Below are 15,734 nucleotides of genomic sequence, written 5' to 3'. Positions count from 1 at the left end.
TAGACACAATTAAACCTGCTAGATTTTGAACATTACTTACATGGCAGTAGAAAAACTAGACGGTATGGATAATGCAGGTTGCCAAGGAGCCACTTCTGTTTCTGCCTCTGAGAGAACATAGCACTGAACGGCATACTGAATGGTGACTGTGGTTAGGGTTTTTTTGTTTGTTTGTTTTTGGGGGGGTTTTTTTGGCTGCATTGGGTCTTCGTTTCTGTGCGCAGGCTTTCTCTAGTTGCGGCGAGCGGGAGCTTCTCTTTTTGCGGAGCACAGACTCTAGGTACGCGGGCTTCAGTACTTGTGGCACGTGGGCTCAGTTGTGGCTTGCGGACTCTAGAGCGCAGGCTCAGTAGTCATGTCGCACGGGCTTAGTTGCTCTGAGGCACATGGGATCTTCCCAGACCAGGGATCGAAGCTGTGTCCCCTGCATTGGCAGACAGATTCTTAACCACTGTGCCACCAGGGAAGTCCCCCAAAAGATTTTAAATCAAGTCCTAACCAGGGGACTTCCCTGGTGGCACAGTGGTTAAGAATTCGCCCGCCAGTGCAGGGGACACGGGTTCAAGCCCTGGTCCTGAAAGATCCCACATGCAGTGGAGCAACTAAGCCCGTGCACCACAACTACTGAGCCCACACGCCACAACTACTGAAGACCACGTGCCTAGAGCCCATGCTCCGCAACAAGAGAAGCCACCGCAATGAGAAGCCCGTGCACCACAACAAAGAGCAGCCCCCGCTCGCCACAACTAGAGAAAGCCCACACACAGCAACGAAGACCCAACGCAGCCATAAATAAATAAATAAAAGAAACAAACAGGCAGACAAGCAAGCAAACATAAAATATTTCGGGGAGTTGGATAATAGTTAACTAGGTGTTGTCCAGTGAAAGGCAAAGTTGCATGAAAATGACTAGATACAGACTTCAATGAACTAGGTATTCTTGGGCCTCATGTTCTGTTTCTGAATATTCTCCACATATTTATCCAGGGTGCACATCGTCAATGCCTCTCATGGGCAGTGAGTGGATTTTTGTCCATTGTGACACTTACGTGTTTACTGCTATGGGCTACCTCTCTTTCTCCAGGAATGGGGCTGATCCCAGCTCTGTTCCAAGGGAAGGCTTGGGGGAGTATCTGTGTATTAAGTGACTCATTAGAATGGATATCTACTCTCTGCTCTTTCCCTGGACTGTTGTTGTTGTGGTTTTAAGAGCTTTATTTTCTAGGTTGCTTTCCCTCCAGTGACATTTTTTTTTAATATTCATTCGTTCATTCATTCCTTTATTTGGCTACGCCGGGTCTTAGTTGTGGCACGTGGGATCTTTGTAGCGGCATGCAAGAACTTTGGCTGCGGGATCTTTAGTTTCAGCATGTGGGATCTAATTCCCTGACTAGGGATCGAACATGGGCCCCCTGCATTGGGATCGTGGAGTCTCAGCCACTGGACCACCAGGAAAGTCCCCTGGACTGACTGTTGATGCTAGTTTGGAGGTCACAGGAAAGAAGAGGCTAATTAACAAATTTCCAGAAAAAAACACTAAGGAAAAGCGCAGTAGCTGATGTTTATATGGCTTGTCTTTAGATAGGCCTTTTTAGTGCTTTCCTTAATTACAGAGTGGGTAAGGATAATTAAGGGAGTTTCAGTGATCCTTGCAACTGAAGATCAGCCAGCCAGTTGATGCGTACTTATGTGGTTTCCAGTTTTTCTAAGAAATTCTACTTATGCACACATCCTTATGTAATTGCAAGAACAAAGAGAATGTACATTTAAAATCTATTAGTGCTGGACTTCCCTGGCAGTCCAGTGGTTAAGACTCTGGGCTTCCAATGCAGGGGGCACAGGTTCAATCCCTGGTCAGGGAACTAAGATCCCACAGCACAGTCAAAAAATACTTTTTAAAAAAAATATTAGTGCTGCTTTCAAAACGTACTTATTTACATTCCCACCGGTAGCATATAGACTTTTGCCAATGTGATTGGCCATAACACAAATTTTCTGCTTTAATCTGTGATTCTTCAACATCTTTGCACATGTATGCCAATTTATATGCCCTTCACATTTCTTCGTGTCTTTTGTCTATTTCTCAGTTAGGTTTTGTTTTGTTTCTTTTTTTTTTTTGGCTGTGTTGGGTCTTCGTTGCTGCGCGCGGGCTTTCTCTAGTTCTGGCAAGTTGGGGGACTACTCTGCGGTGCGCAGGCTTCTCATTGCGGTGGCTTCTCTTGTTGCAGAGCACAGGCTCTAGGCGCACGGGCTTCAGTAGTTGTGGCGCACGGGCTTAGTTGCTCCGTGGCATGTGGAATCTTCCGGACCAGGGCTCGAACCTGTGTCCCCTGCATTGGCAGGCAGATTCTTAACCACTGCGCCACCAGGGAGGCCCTCAATTAGGTTTTTTATCCTTTTTCTCTTAATGTTTTCTAAAAGCTCTGTGTATATTGGTTATATTAACTCTTTGTTGTGTATTTAGAAATATTGCTCCCAGGTTGTCTTTTAAATTTGAACCTTACACATACATAAGATAGATTCTATAGCATACGTTACTTCAAGTGTTTCTCTAAGTTGTTTAAGCAAAGTCTTGGTTTACATTTTAGATTTGTCTGTGATGGCTGTTTAAAGAAGACTGCACGAACTAGAAAAGAAAATAAGTTTTCTGCTAAAAGTAAGTTTCATGCTTACAGGTAAAATTTGGCAAAGCTTCACTGAAGCATAGTTAAAAATAAACATCCAGAATGAATTATTGTGTTTCAGCATTATTTGAAATTTAAAAAAATTTCTTTAGTTAATTTATTTTTTGGCTGCGTTGGGTCTTCGCTTCTGAGTGGGGGCCATTCTTCATTGTGGTGCGCCGGCTTCTCATTGCAGAGGCTTCTCCCGTTTGCGGAGCACGGGCTCCAGGCGCGCGGGCTTCAGTAGTTGCGGTTCGCGGGCTCTAGAGCGCAGGCTTAGCAGTTGTGGTGCACGAGCTTAGTTGCTCCGCGTCATGGGGGATCTTCCCAACCAGGGATCGAACCCGTGTCCCCTGCATTGGCAGGCAGATTCCTATCCACTGCGCCACCAGGGAAGCCCCTATTTGAAATATTTAACCAAAGTGAAAACCAAATAATTTTTCCATGATGTACTTAACGTCGAACTGTAATGTACTTTTTGGTGTGAAAATCATTAGACCTAGTTATTTATAAGAAGGAGGATATGTGTTTTTCTTGTTACTACACGTATCCTGATGGAGGCCAGATGTGGAAATACTTTCCCAGAATTGCCATCTGATGAATGATTCCCTCAGTTTTGTGTATACCCTTAGTCGGGACTGCATTTAGACCTGTCTGATCTTTTCTGTTGGGTGGGGATGGCAGTCAGTTTTAGTTTTGTAGAATGATGCCTTTGCAGTTTTTTGCTGATCTACAGGTTGCTTTTAATCCTCTGTAAAGCCTATCAAAGCACCCAACAGCTGTTAAATATTACTGCAATTGAGGCAAAGTGCATATGAGTGTTTGTTCTGTTTTTTGACTCTTCTGAAAAGGAAAATTTTTCAAAATAAAAAGTTGGGGAAAATAACATTTAAAAAGTATTAACTACCCTGCTTGCTTTAACTGCACATATACTGAAATCAGAATGATATAGAGATGATTAGCATGGCGCTCTGTAAGGATGATAGACTCATGAAGTGTTCCACATTAAATTTTCTTTTTAAGTATTGACTGGATTGCTAACTTAACAAAATCTATCAAGTAATCTTGTTAGTATTGAAAAAGCAGAAATGAGATTTGGTATTGAAACTTAAGACTGATAGTAATAAATTTGCACCTTAGATACTACTGAACTTTTAACTTTTAAATTCTTAGGGTTGCCATCTACCAGGCTTGGCACCTTTCTGGAGAATCGTGTGAATGACTTTCTGAGGCGACAAAATCACCCTGAGTCAGGAGAGGTCACTGTTAGAGTAGTTCATGCTTCTGACAAAACTGTGGAAGTCAAACCAGGCATGAAAGCAAGGTACCTAATAATTTCCCCTTTTCTTCTCTGTGGATCCACAGTTGCTCATACACAGTTACTGTTGATGAATCTAATCTGAATGAAATGTTGTGGTCTTTCCCTCCAACATGAATTGTATAGGTTTGTAGACAGTGGAGAGATGGCAGAATCCTTTCCATATCGAACCAAAGCCCTCTTTGCCTTTGAGGAGATTGATGGTGTTGACTTGTGTTTCTTTGGCATGCACGTTCAAGAGTATGGTTCTGACTGCCCCCCGCCCAACCAGAGGTAAGACTTTACTGTGGCTACTTTCTGATTTGCATGGGAGTTTGAAGTTATAGTAAGGTAAACAAGCATAATGGACAAGAAAATATTTGATGTGCTTGTTTTGGAAATGCAAGTTTTCAAGTGTGTAGTATTGAAGTGAAACAAAACGAAAACAAAACTAGAAAATACTGCTCTTGTGTGGTCATAGTAATAGGGAAAGGGATGTGAACAGCAGCCTAAAACACAAAATAGGAAACAAACTGACGACTTTTCAGAAAATGTAATTAAGTCTAGGTTGTTTCAAGTACCTTGCTGAGATGTACGTGAAAGAATGTCATACAAATGACATAGAATATGGTTTAGAATTCTCCATTTCCAAAATAGTATAAAGGCCAGAATAAGAGTGTTGCCAGAATATGTTTGGATTGCTCAATACTGACTGATTATACTGTGTCTCAGGCCTGCTAGGTGCTGAGACTGTAATAGAGCCACAGGCCCACAAAACCCCCCGATGGGTTCACAATCTAGTCATTTACCTAAATAACTGTAATATTGTGTGATAAGCATTAAAAATGACAAGGTCAGCAAAGGGCGCAGAAAAGAGAGAAGGTGTTTTTAGCCACATCAGTAGGAACTCGTTCCGTGACTTGACCTGGCTTCTTTCTCCTCGTTTGGTATAGGAGAGTATACATATCATACCTGGATAGTGTTCATTTCTTCCGTCCTAAATGCTTGAGGACTGCAGTCTATCATGAAATTCTAATTGGGTATTTGGAATACGTCAAGAAATTAGGGTAAGCATAAAAACAAATGCTAGTTTTAAAAACAACTTGTTTAATTAGTTTTAAACTAATCACCACTATGATATTATGGTGAGATATATAATATATGCAAATATGTAACTTTTGGTCTTTTTTCCTCAACTTTGGCTTTCATCTAATGGAACTATAATTTGGAAACCCTTGGTTAATTTTGCCAGTGGGAAAGAAATGGATATTTTGACCGTAGTTGCACCCATCCCAGATTGTTTTATTTTGTTCAGTTAAGCTATTAGGTACAGTTTGATTTGAAGGGCCAGAACCTTAACCTGCACTTGGTCCTTTTGCACCTTTTGAAACCAGAGTATCAAAACCAAAATCACACTAAGGTCTGGAGATTAAAAAAATTCATCAGACTGGTTCCTTACCTTCAAGGTATATATGTACTTGAGAATATTTAGCACCTCACCACCACCTCACCTTGCAGGTTATTCCTTTTAACAGTTTGCATTTCATTCAGCCCTCCTGCTGACATGGATTTATTTTCCTTTGCATTGTAGCTTTTGTTTGGTCTTTAAATGCAAATTTGGGATTTTTTTGATCCAGGGTTATGCCTAGTTCTGGCCTGAAAGACTTTTTTTCTTTTTTTTTTTTTTTTTGGCTGCGTTGGGTCTTCGTTGCTGCAGCCGGGGGCTACTCTTGCGTTGCGGTGTGCAGGCTTCTCATTACGGTGGCTTCTCTTTGCTACGTGCAGGCTCAGTAGTTCTGGCTCATGGGCTTAGTGGCTCCACGGCATGTGGGATCTTTTAGGACCAGGGATCGAACCCGCATCCCCTGCATTTGCAGGTGGATTCTTAACCACTGTGCCACCAGGGAAGTCCCTGGCCTAAGACTTTTGGTCTGATGTGGATTGCACACTTCGTATTATCTTGGGGAAATCATTGGTTTCTGTACTGACTCCACTTTGTAGTTTAAAGTATAACATTCTTTCTAGAATGGGTGATCTTTCTCTTGAATGTTCCTTCTCTTTGTGTTGTTAGATATACAACAGGGCATATTTGGGCATGCCCTCCAAGTGAGGGAGACGACTACATCTTCCATTGCCACCCCCCCGACCAGAAGATACCCAAGCCCAAGCGACTGCAGGAGTGGTACAAAAAGATGCTCGACAAGGCTGTATCCGAGCGAATTGTCCATGACTACAAGGTCAGGAGTGGGGGGATGATAGAACTGTGGCTTGACTAATCCTGCTGCTCTGTATTCTGCTCTTTTTACTATCTTAACAAAAATCTTCTGTTTGTTCTCCCTCTTCCATGTAATTTGTAAAATTAAGTTAATTTGATAGCGGGTGTTTTCTTTCCTGAATTACTAAGATGAGTGGATCTGGCAAAATATTTAATAGCCATTTGTGATTGTAGGGTATCTCATGCTAAGAAACTTGAACTACTAAATATCTTACCTGTTTTTACTCATGGGGAGGAAAACATGAAATGGGTGTTTTCCTAAGCAGCCCAGCAAATCATTCTTTAACCATGTGGTTTCCAGTAATTGTAATCGGGGTTGTTTGGAACATATTTCTCAGTAGGAACTGCTGATACTTCAAGGGTGTGTGCAAGGCGGGCGTGCCTCCCGTCGCACTGCGTTCTGTCTCAAGAGTGGTAGAAGCCACGGTGTGAATGATGCTGCCTTTGCTATTGTTCCTGACAGGATAGTTTGCCACTTGGTTATGTAAAGGCGGATAAGTTCCCTTGTCCTCGTGGGTAGAGGAAAGAGGAACCAGAAATACTGATTTCAGACCAGACCTTTCACTGTTTGTGACACTAAATGTCTCCTCGGACATCAGACTTGGGTATAAAATCTCTGCCATCTTCCAGAAGACACATCTGATTCTTCATGTTTCTTGCATCCGTCAGCTATGACTGCCTCTGTATAATAAACGTGTTTTTTTTTAATATATAAATTCTTATTTGTACACGGATATTTTCACAGGATATTTTTAAACAAGCTACTGAAGATCGATTAACAAGTGCGAAGGAATTGCCTTACTTTGAAGGTGATTTCTGGCCCAATGTACTGGAAGAGAGCATTAAGGAACTGGAACAGGAGGAGGAAGAGAGAAAGCGAGAGGAGAACACCAGCAACGAAAGCACAGATGTGAGGGCTTTGCATTTCCCTTTCCAGCCTCTGCCTATTCTCATGTATAACCCAGAAGTGAGCTTAAGTTTTTAACATGGTCTTAAAGCTCTCAGCTCTTCAAGTTGGGCAAGAAATATTGGCGTAGATAAGTTACTATGGTTCTACTTGAGTGGTTTTAAGCCTTTTTTAGCATCAGACCTCTTTCTTTTAATATATAAATTGATTGATTGATTGGCTGATTTTGGGTCTTCGTTGCTGTGTGCGGGCTTTCTCTAGTTGCGGCGAGCTGGGGCTACTCTTTGTTACCGTGCATGGGCTTCTCATTGTGGTGGCTTCTCTTTGTTGCAGAGCACAGGCTCTAGGCATGCGGGCTGCAGTAGTTGTGGCTCACAGGCTCTAGAGCACAGACTCAGTAGTTGTGGCGCACAGACTTAGTTGCTCCGTGGCATGTGCAGTCCTCCTGGACCAGGGCTCGAACCCGTGTCCCCTGCACTGGCAGGCGGATTCTCAACCACTGAGCCACCAGGGAAGTCCCAGACCTAATTTTTAAAAAATATTTATTTATTTATTTGGCTCCGCAGAGTCTTAGTTACAGCATGCGGGACCTACTTCCCTGACCAGGGATCAAACCCGGGCCCCCTGCATTGGGAGCGCGGAGTCTTAGCCATTGGACCACAGGGAAGTACCAGACCTCATTTTTAAATGGAATCTTGGATTTCTAGTAATGGAAGACTGAGAAAATTACCCATCTAGAGCATGGGGTTGGTAAACTTTCTCTGCAAAGGTCTAGATTATGAATATTTTGGGCCTTACAGGTCATATATTGTCTCCAGCACATTCTTTTTTTCTTTAAACAACACTTCATAGATAATAAAAACCATCATTCTTAGCCATACAAAAACAGGCCTGGGCCAGAGTTTGCCAGTCCCCAAACAGAACCTCTGTTGTAGATGGATCATCTGAGGAGCTTTTCCTTGTCGTTTATTTCTCCATAGTTTATCTAGATTGCCCTTGCTTAGTCTGAACTATTAAAGTCACCCTTAAATAGTCTAATAAGAACCCTTTACAGCCTGCAGTTTAAACTCCTTGATTGAATGTTTTTCAAGGTTTTTTTTTTGAATAGTAGGCCCATAAAATTCTAGAAAGTGAGTGGAAGGAAGTGTAGCCAAGGCCTTTGGCTCCCTACTCGTGGGCACACTTCACTAGACCACACTGCCACTCACTCCTTGTTCTTGTCCTCAAATCTGGAATAGCCTGGGTCCACCTGAGGTGTCTCCTTGGTCTGCAGGGTTCTTCTGGCCAAAAAGCTAAGGCTGCCATTGTCTTAATGAAGAGACATTACTGGAGACATTCTTCACTGGAAGAAAATAAGTGCAAAAACGTTAGTAAACTTTAGTTTACTGTAAATAACAGCCTTAAAAAAAGAGGATGAATGAAGAGAGCAGATGGTGGAAGGTGGAAGGTTATGATCTCTAGTTTCAAAAATGGAGTCTTTTTACCATTATTTTTTCTTAAATCTCTTAACAAATAGTTAACATTTTCTCATCCTCTTGTGCTAAACTGCAGGTGACAAAGGGAGACAGCAAAAATGCTAAAAAGAAGAATAATAAGAAAACTAGCAAAAACAAGAGCAGCCTGAGTAGGGGCAGTAAGAAAAAGCCAGGCCTGCCCAGTGTATCCAATGACCTCTCGCAAAAGCTGTACGCCACCATGGAGAAGCATAAAGAGGTAAGATACAGCCACCAGAAGTGGACAAAAACAGGGCAGGATTTCTCAGAAACTGCCCACCATGGTTGGTATTTATGATGTGAGCACCAGACCATTTGAAATTCAGAAGGAAGAAAATCATTTGAGGGGAAAAAAGGCAAAAAGAGGATGGCTAGAGTGGGTGGTGAGAATAGGAAATGGTAAGCCGTCTTTGATTTGTAGCTGTTATAAAGCTAGATGGTGTTGGGAAAGTATAAGCATAGTTTGTCTGACCCTGTTTTTTGTAATCTTTTTATGTTTGTATTTCTCTCCGTTGTTCAGGAGATTGGCTTGTTGGGTACCTTTATTGTTTTGTTTTAGACCAAGCTCCTTAGAACTCCATTTGGCCATTCCAGTTTGTCTGTAATGGAACTTTGGCAAAATGAATGAATATTTGCCTTCCTGAAAGGGAACTGGGAAGTGTAGAGAATTGAAGAAAAGTTAAACTTTCATATATGCACCTGTAACACCTTCTCAGCAAAGTTAAAACTTTGAATTATTTCATTATTTGAATTGCTTATTTATTGTTGTAGGTAGCTTGGGAGTAAAACTGGGTGTGTTGGACTTTTTCCCCCCAACGTCATCATTGCTAAGATGAGGAGTCTTGAAGGGTAATTCATGTCAGTTTGTTTTTTGATTTTTTTTTTTTAACATCTGTTTGGCTCTGTGTTCAGACATCATAGTCAAGTTCTTATAGGAAGAGGCCATTATGTGGAGAGGGAACTTGAAGGCTTGGTTCAAGGTGTGGATGCCTCACTTAGATAATGATTGTCAGCTGTTTAGAGCAGTATATAGTGACACAGAATTCTGTCGTAACAGCAGTTGGGGAAAGCCCTTAGAGTATGTTGCAATAGGTGTGACTTAAGTTGTGGATACATCATCTGAAGAAGATGTGGGTAGTAGTCACCTGTTAGGAGTTAGAATCTAAGGTCGTCAATTTAGGTTAAATTCAAGTATTGTCTTAGCTCTAGGGTGACATACAGTGGAATCAGTCATAATGGTTTGTTATTGGATGGTTGGCCATAGTGAAGATTTCCTGGGGAGTCACCAGATGGTTTTATCTGCCCTTCTTTTGAATGGGTTGCTGCAGACATTCGCTACTTGTTAGATCAAGTACTTTCCTGTGTGTGATCACATTTTCAAAATGCTCTTCCTTACTTTATGAGTGCTTTCTTTGAGCCACAATATCAAACCCAGTATTACAAGGTCAGACACACAACATAGTCCTCCCTTGATGTTTTTAACTTTTGGCATCTGTTTGGGTTTTTTTGTTTGTTTTTTGTTTTTCCGGTACGCGGGCCTCTCACCACTGTGGCCTCTCCCGCTGCGGAGCACAGGCTCCGGACGCACAGGCTCAGCGGCCATGGCTCACGGGCCCAGCCGCTCCGCGGCATGTGGGATCCTCCCAGACCGGGACACAAACCCGTGTCCCCTGCATCGGCAGGCGGACTTCCAACCACCGCGCCACCAGGGAAGCCCTGGCATCTGTTTTTATATGTCTTTAGTCAGTGTGTGCACTCTTGTCCTATGTTTTCTTTTGTTTTTTTCAAGTTTTTGTTTTTGGCCACACTGTGTGGCATGCAGGGTCTTAATAGCTCGCCAACCAGGGATCGAACCCATGCCCCCTGCAGTGGAAGCATGGAGTCTTAAGCAGTGGACCGCCAGGGAAGTCCCTGTGTTCTTTTTCTAGACTCTTGTTTTATGCCAGCATTGCTGCCCAAGTATATAACAGATGTTACTGCCAGTTTGCACAGATTTTCAGCCTCTGAAAAACTGGTAGAATATAGTGGGCAATACAGCAGTTACTCACAAGGTCTTGATCTCTTGAAGTTTCCATTTTACATTTTTTTATTACATATATAATCCCAGCTTCCTCTTGCAGCTTTTACACCAGTGGTTATGGGAATTAATGGTGGTTGTGTGTCTTTAAACTTCAATGAACAAACTTCAACATGTGCTGTTTCTGTAGCAAGGACGAAGGAGGTTTTGCTTTTTAATTTTCCCACCCCTACCAACTTTTTTTTTCCTCCAAACTTACAGGAAAGTTATATAGAAGATGCCCTCCCATAGCCTTCACTTAGATTCACCAACTGTTAACATTCTGCTACATTTTCTTTTTTATCTTTATTGCAGCAAGTCCCTTCTAGGAAGGAGGACGTTTTCTGCGTGAGCACGCTGTGGCTTCACGCTCAGGAACCTCGCCTGCTGCCGCCGTCTCGGGACTGCTTCTCTTGCTCCTTGCCGAGTCGCCATGTTTCGGTTCCTAGCCTTACTTTCTTAACATGACATGGAAGACTCCAGGCCAATTGTTTTATAGAATGTCCCTCAATTTGATTTTTCTGTTTCCTTATGATTAGAGTCAGGTTAAACCATGGATTGCATCTTAAAGTAGACCACTTTGAGGCAAAATGTCCACTGTACGGTGCTGTACCCGACCAGTCTTTCTTTTGAAGAAATTATTGAATGAGGTAGAAAACATAAGATGTAGATTCTTTAGGCCCATCGTAGACAGTCCCAGAGAAGAGCACAGAGGTAGTGAAGCAGGAGAAAGAGGGCCATGTCGTGTAACCTTGCGAGGTGGTCATAAAACTAAGCCAGGCGTCCCGGCCCCCCAGGTGCACAGCCTGGCCCACCCGTCCACGGCATCTGGTCCAGTGCCCCGTGGTGCTCTACTGCCAGAGTCAGGATGAGACTGTCTGTTTTGCAGGTCTTCTTCGTGATCCGTCTCATCGCCGGCCCCGCCGCCAACTCCCTGCCTCCCATCGTTGATCCCGACCCCCTCATCCCCTGCGACCTGATGGACGGGCGGGATGCCTTTCTCACCCTCGCAAGGGACAAGCACCTGGAGTTCTCCTCACTCCGAAGAGCCCAGTGGTCCACCATGTGCATGCTGGTGGAGCTGCACACCCAGAGCCAGGACCGCTTCGTCTACACCTGCAACGAGTGCAAACACCACGTGGAGACGCGCTGGCACTGCACCGTGTGCGAGGTAGGCCCCTGGCGGGGGGTGGGGGGGCGGGGGGTGCTTCCTAGGCTCCGGGGCCACTGGTGAGTAACAGGACAGGGTGGGTGGGGTCTGGTCTCAAATCTGAGTGGTTGGTTAGAGACTTTCTCTAAAACGGGGCTTTTTATTTAGCCCAAGCAGAGTATGTAAATACTTCTGAATGACTTTAATCCTGGAGAGTTGACCTGCACCTGTGTCTTCCCCCAGGATTATGATTTGTGTATCACCTGCTATAACACTAAAAACCATGACCACAAAATGGAGAAACTCGGTCTCGGGTTAGATGACGAGAGCAACAGCCAGCAGGCCACGGCCACCCAGAGCCCGGGAGACTCCCGCCGCCTGAGCATCCAGCGGTGCATCCAGTCTCTGGTCCACGCCTGCCAGTGCCGAAATGCCAACTGCTCCCTGCCCTCCTGCCAGAAGATGAAGCGGGTTGTGCAGCACACCAAGGGCTGCAAGCGGAAGACCAACGGAGGGTGCCCCATCTGCAAGCAGCTCATCGCCCTCTGCTGCTACCACGCCAAGCACTGCCAGGAGAACAAGTGCCCTGTGCCCTTCTGCCTCAACATCAAGCAGAAGCTCCGGCAGCAGCAGCTACAGCACCGGCTCCAGCAAGCCCAGATGCTCCGCAGGAGGATGGCCAGCATGCAGCGGGCTGGCGTGGTGGGGCAGCAGCAGGGCCTGCCCTCCCCGACGCCTGCGACCCCGACCACGCCCACCGGCCAGCAGCCGACCACCCCACAGACGCCCCAGCCCCCCTCCCAGCCCCAGCCCACCCCTCCCACCAGCATGCCGCCCTACTTGCCCAGGACTCAGGCTCCCGGCCCGGTGTCCCAGGGCAAGGCGGCCGGCCAGGTCACCCCCCCGACCCCTCCGCAGACTGCTCAGCCACCCCTTCCAGGACCCCCGCCTGCAGCGGTGGAAATGGCGATGCAGATTCAGAGGGCAGCCGAGACGCAGCGCCAGATGGCCCATGTGCAAATTTTTCAAAGGCCGATCCAGCACCAGATGCCCCAAATGACTCCGATGGCCCCCATGGGTATGAACGCACCCCCCATGGCCAGAGGTCCCGGCGGGCATTTGGAGCCAGGGGTGGGGCCCACAGGGATGCAGCAGCCACCACCGTGGGCCCAAGGAGGATTGCCTCAGCCCCAGCACCTGCAGCCCGGGATGCCCAGGCCAGCCATGATGTCAGTGTCACAGCACGGTCAGCCCCTGAACATGGCTCCCCAACCGGGGTTGGGCCAGGTAGGTGTGAGCCCTCTCAAACCGGGCACTGTGTCTCAACAAGCCTTACAAAGCCTCCTGCGGACTCTCAGGTCTCCCAGCTCCCCCCTGCAGCAGCAACAGGTGCTTAGTATCCTTCACGCCAACCCCCAGCTGTTGGCTGCGTTCATCAAGCAGCGGGCTGCCAAGTACGCCAACTCCAATCCGCAGCCCCTCCCCGGGCAGCCCGGCGTGCCCCAGGGCCAGCCAGGGCTGCAGCCCCCCGCCATGCCGGGCCAACAGGGGGTCCACTCCAGCCCCGCCATGCCGAACTTGAATCCCATGCAGGCAGGCGTCCAGAGGGCTGGCCTGCCCCAGCAGCAAGCACCGCAGCAGCAGCTCCCGCCGCCCATGGGGGGGATGAGCCCCCAGGCTCAGCAGATGAGCATGAATCACAGCACCATGCCGGCGCAGTTCCGAGACATTCTCAGGCGGCAGCAGATGATGCAGCAGCAGCAGCAGCAGCAGCAGCAGCAGGGAGCGGGGCCAGGAGTCGGACCTGGGCTGGCCAGCCACAGCCAGTTCCAACCGCCCCAGGGCCTGGGCTACCCTGCCCCCCAGCCGCCGCCCCCACCGCCGCCCCGGATGCAGCAGCACATGCAGCACCTGCAGCAAGGGAGCGGGGGCCAGCTGGGCCAGCTCCCCCAGGCCCTGGGGGCAGAGGCAGGAGCCGGTCTGCAGGCCTATCAGCAGCGACTCCTTCAGCAACAGATGGGGTCACCCGCTCAGCCCAACCCCATGAGCCCCCAGCAGCATATGCTCCCGAGTCAGGCTCAGTCCCCGCACCTTCCAGGCCAGCAGATCCCATCTCTCTCCAATCAAGTGCGGTCTCCCCAGCCTGTTCCTTCTCCGCGGCCACAGTCCCAGCCCCCCCACTCCAGCCCTTCCCCACGGATGCAGCCTCAGCCTTCTCCACACCACGTTTCCCCACAGACCAGCTCTCCACATCCCGGACTGGTCGCTGCCCAGGGCAACCCCATGGAACAAGGGCATTTTGCCAGCCCGGACCAGAATTCGATGCTCTCTCAGCTGACTAGCAATCCAGGCATGGCAAACCTCCATGGTGCCAGCGCCACGGACCTGGGACTCAGCACCGACAACTCAGACTTGAATTCAAACCTCTCACAGAGTACACTAGACATACACTAGAGACACCTTGTATTTTGGGAGCAAAAAAATTATTTTCTCTTGAGACTTTTTGTACTGAAAACAATTTTTTTGAATCTTTCTTAGCCTAAAAGACAATTTTCCTTGGAACACACAAGAACTGCGTGGTAGCTGTTTGTGGTTTAAAGCAAACATGCGAAATGAACCTGAGGGGTGATGATTGATAGAACACAAAGAATCTATTTTTGTTATGGCTGGTCCCCACCAGCCTGGTTTTTTTTTCCCTTGTGTGTTTGGTTCAAGTGTGCACTGGGAGGAGGCTGAGGTCTGTGAAGCCAACCACATGCTCCCGCCTTGCACCTCCAATAGGTTTTATTATTTTTTTTAAATTAATGAAAATATGTAATATTAATAGTTATTATTTACTGGTGCAGATGGTTGACATTCTTCCCTATTTTCCTCACTTTATGGAAGAGTTAAAAAAGAACATTTCTAAAACCAGAGGACAAAAGGGGTTAATGTTACTTTAAAATTACATTCTATATATATATATAAATATATATAAATATATATTAAAATACCAACTTTTTTCTCTGGGTGCAAAGATGTTCATTCTTTTAAAAATGTTTAAAAAAAAAAAAAAGGAAAAAAAAGTCCCCTCAAGTCAACTTTTGTGCTCCAGAAAATTTTCTATTCCGTAAGTCTGATCGTAAAAACTTCAAGTATTAAAGTAATTTGTACATGTAGAGAGAAAAATGACTTTTTCAAAATATACAGGGGCAGCTGCCAAATTGATGTATTATATATTGTGGTTCTGTTTCTTGAAAGAATTTTTTTCGTTATTTTTACATCTAACAAAGGAAAAAATTTAAAAGAGGGTAAGAAACGATTCCAGTGGGATGATTTTAACATGCAAAATGTCCCTGGGGTTTCTTCTTTGCTTGCTTTCTTCCTCCTTACCCTGTCCACCCCCAAAACACACACACACACACACACACACACACACTTTCTGTAAAACTTGAAAATAGAAAGCAAAAACCCTCAACTTGTAAATCATGAGATTAAAGTTGATTACTTATAAATATGAACTTTGGATCACTGTATAGACTGTTAAATTTGATTTCTTATTACCTATTGTTAAATAAACTGTGTGAGACAGACACCTGACTTTGTTTCACTTCTTGCATCTTTATCTTAGAATGCCTCAGTTTAAATGCCTGATGTGTAGGATTCAGGTTGGTGAGGGGGAGTGCAAGCACTAGCTTACAGCCCTCCCTAACTATTACGTGAAGTGATTTTGTGATAAAATAGATGTAAAAAAACAGATTTTGGTAAATTTGTCCAAAGTTCAGGGGAAAACATAAATACCAGCTAAATGTTCATTTTATCCATTTGAATTAATACTAATTAGCCTTTATCAGCTTGATACAGGGCCGCCTTCTGTGGTCCCCTGGGGATAACCTCATGGTCTTCCAATCACC

At 45.6% G+C, this 15,734-nt stretch overlaps 1 protein-coding gene and 1 non-coding gene across 2 annotated transcripts in view; both read left to right on the top strand.

Moving 5' to 3' along the window:
* Positions 1 to 15,413, top strand: part of EP300 (E1A binding protein p300) — an 81,691-nt gene extending 66,278 nt beyond the window's left edge. Inside the window, exons 23-31 of the mRNA XM_060111781.1 lie at positions 2,589 to 2,656; positions 3,837 to 3,987; positions 4,108 to 4,254; positions 4,914 to 5,027; positions 6,032 to 6,197; positions 6,981 to 7,145; positions 8,694 to 8,855; positions 11,581 to 11,862; positions 12,085 to 15,413. Coding sequence (XP_059967764.1) covers positions 2,589 to 2,656; positions 3,837 to 3,987; positions 4,108 to 4,254; positions 4,914 to 5,027; positions 6,032 to 6,197; positions 6,981 to 7,145; positions 8,694 to 8,855; positions 11,581 to 11,862; positions 12,085 to 14,295 — 3,466 coding nt within the window. The 3' untranslated portion in view covers positions 14,296 to 15,413. The remainder of the gene's footprint in view (positions 1 to 2,588; positions 2,657 to 3,836; positions 3,988 to 4,107; positions 4,255 to 4,913; positions 5,028 to 6,031; positions 6,198 to 6,980; positions 7,146 to 8,693; positions 8,856 to 11,580; positions 11,863 to 12,084) is intronic.
* Positions 3,576 to 3,678, top strand: LOC132499621 (U6 spliceosomal RNA). The gene has a single exon (XR_009533862.1). It is a non-coding gene; the product is annotated as a U6 spliceosomal RNA (small nuclear RNA).
* Positions 15,414 to 15,734: the final 321 nt, after the last annotated feature.

The sequence above is a fragment of the Mesoplodon densirostris genome, chromosome 11 (assembly GCF_025265405.1).
Source record: "Mesoplodon densirostris isolate mMesDen1 chromosome 11, mMesDen1 primary haplotype, whole genome shotgun sequence".
In the NCBI taxonomy this organism is placed as follows: domain Eukaryota; kingdom Metazoa; phylum Chordata; class Mammalia; order Artiodactyla; family Ziphiidae; genus Mesoplodon; species Mesoplodon densirostris.
Note: the sequence above shows the minus strand (reverse complement) of the source record. Positions and strands in the feature narration are given on the sequence as shown.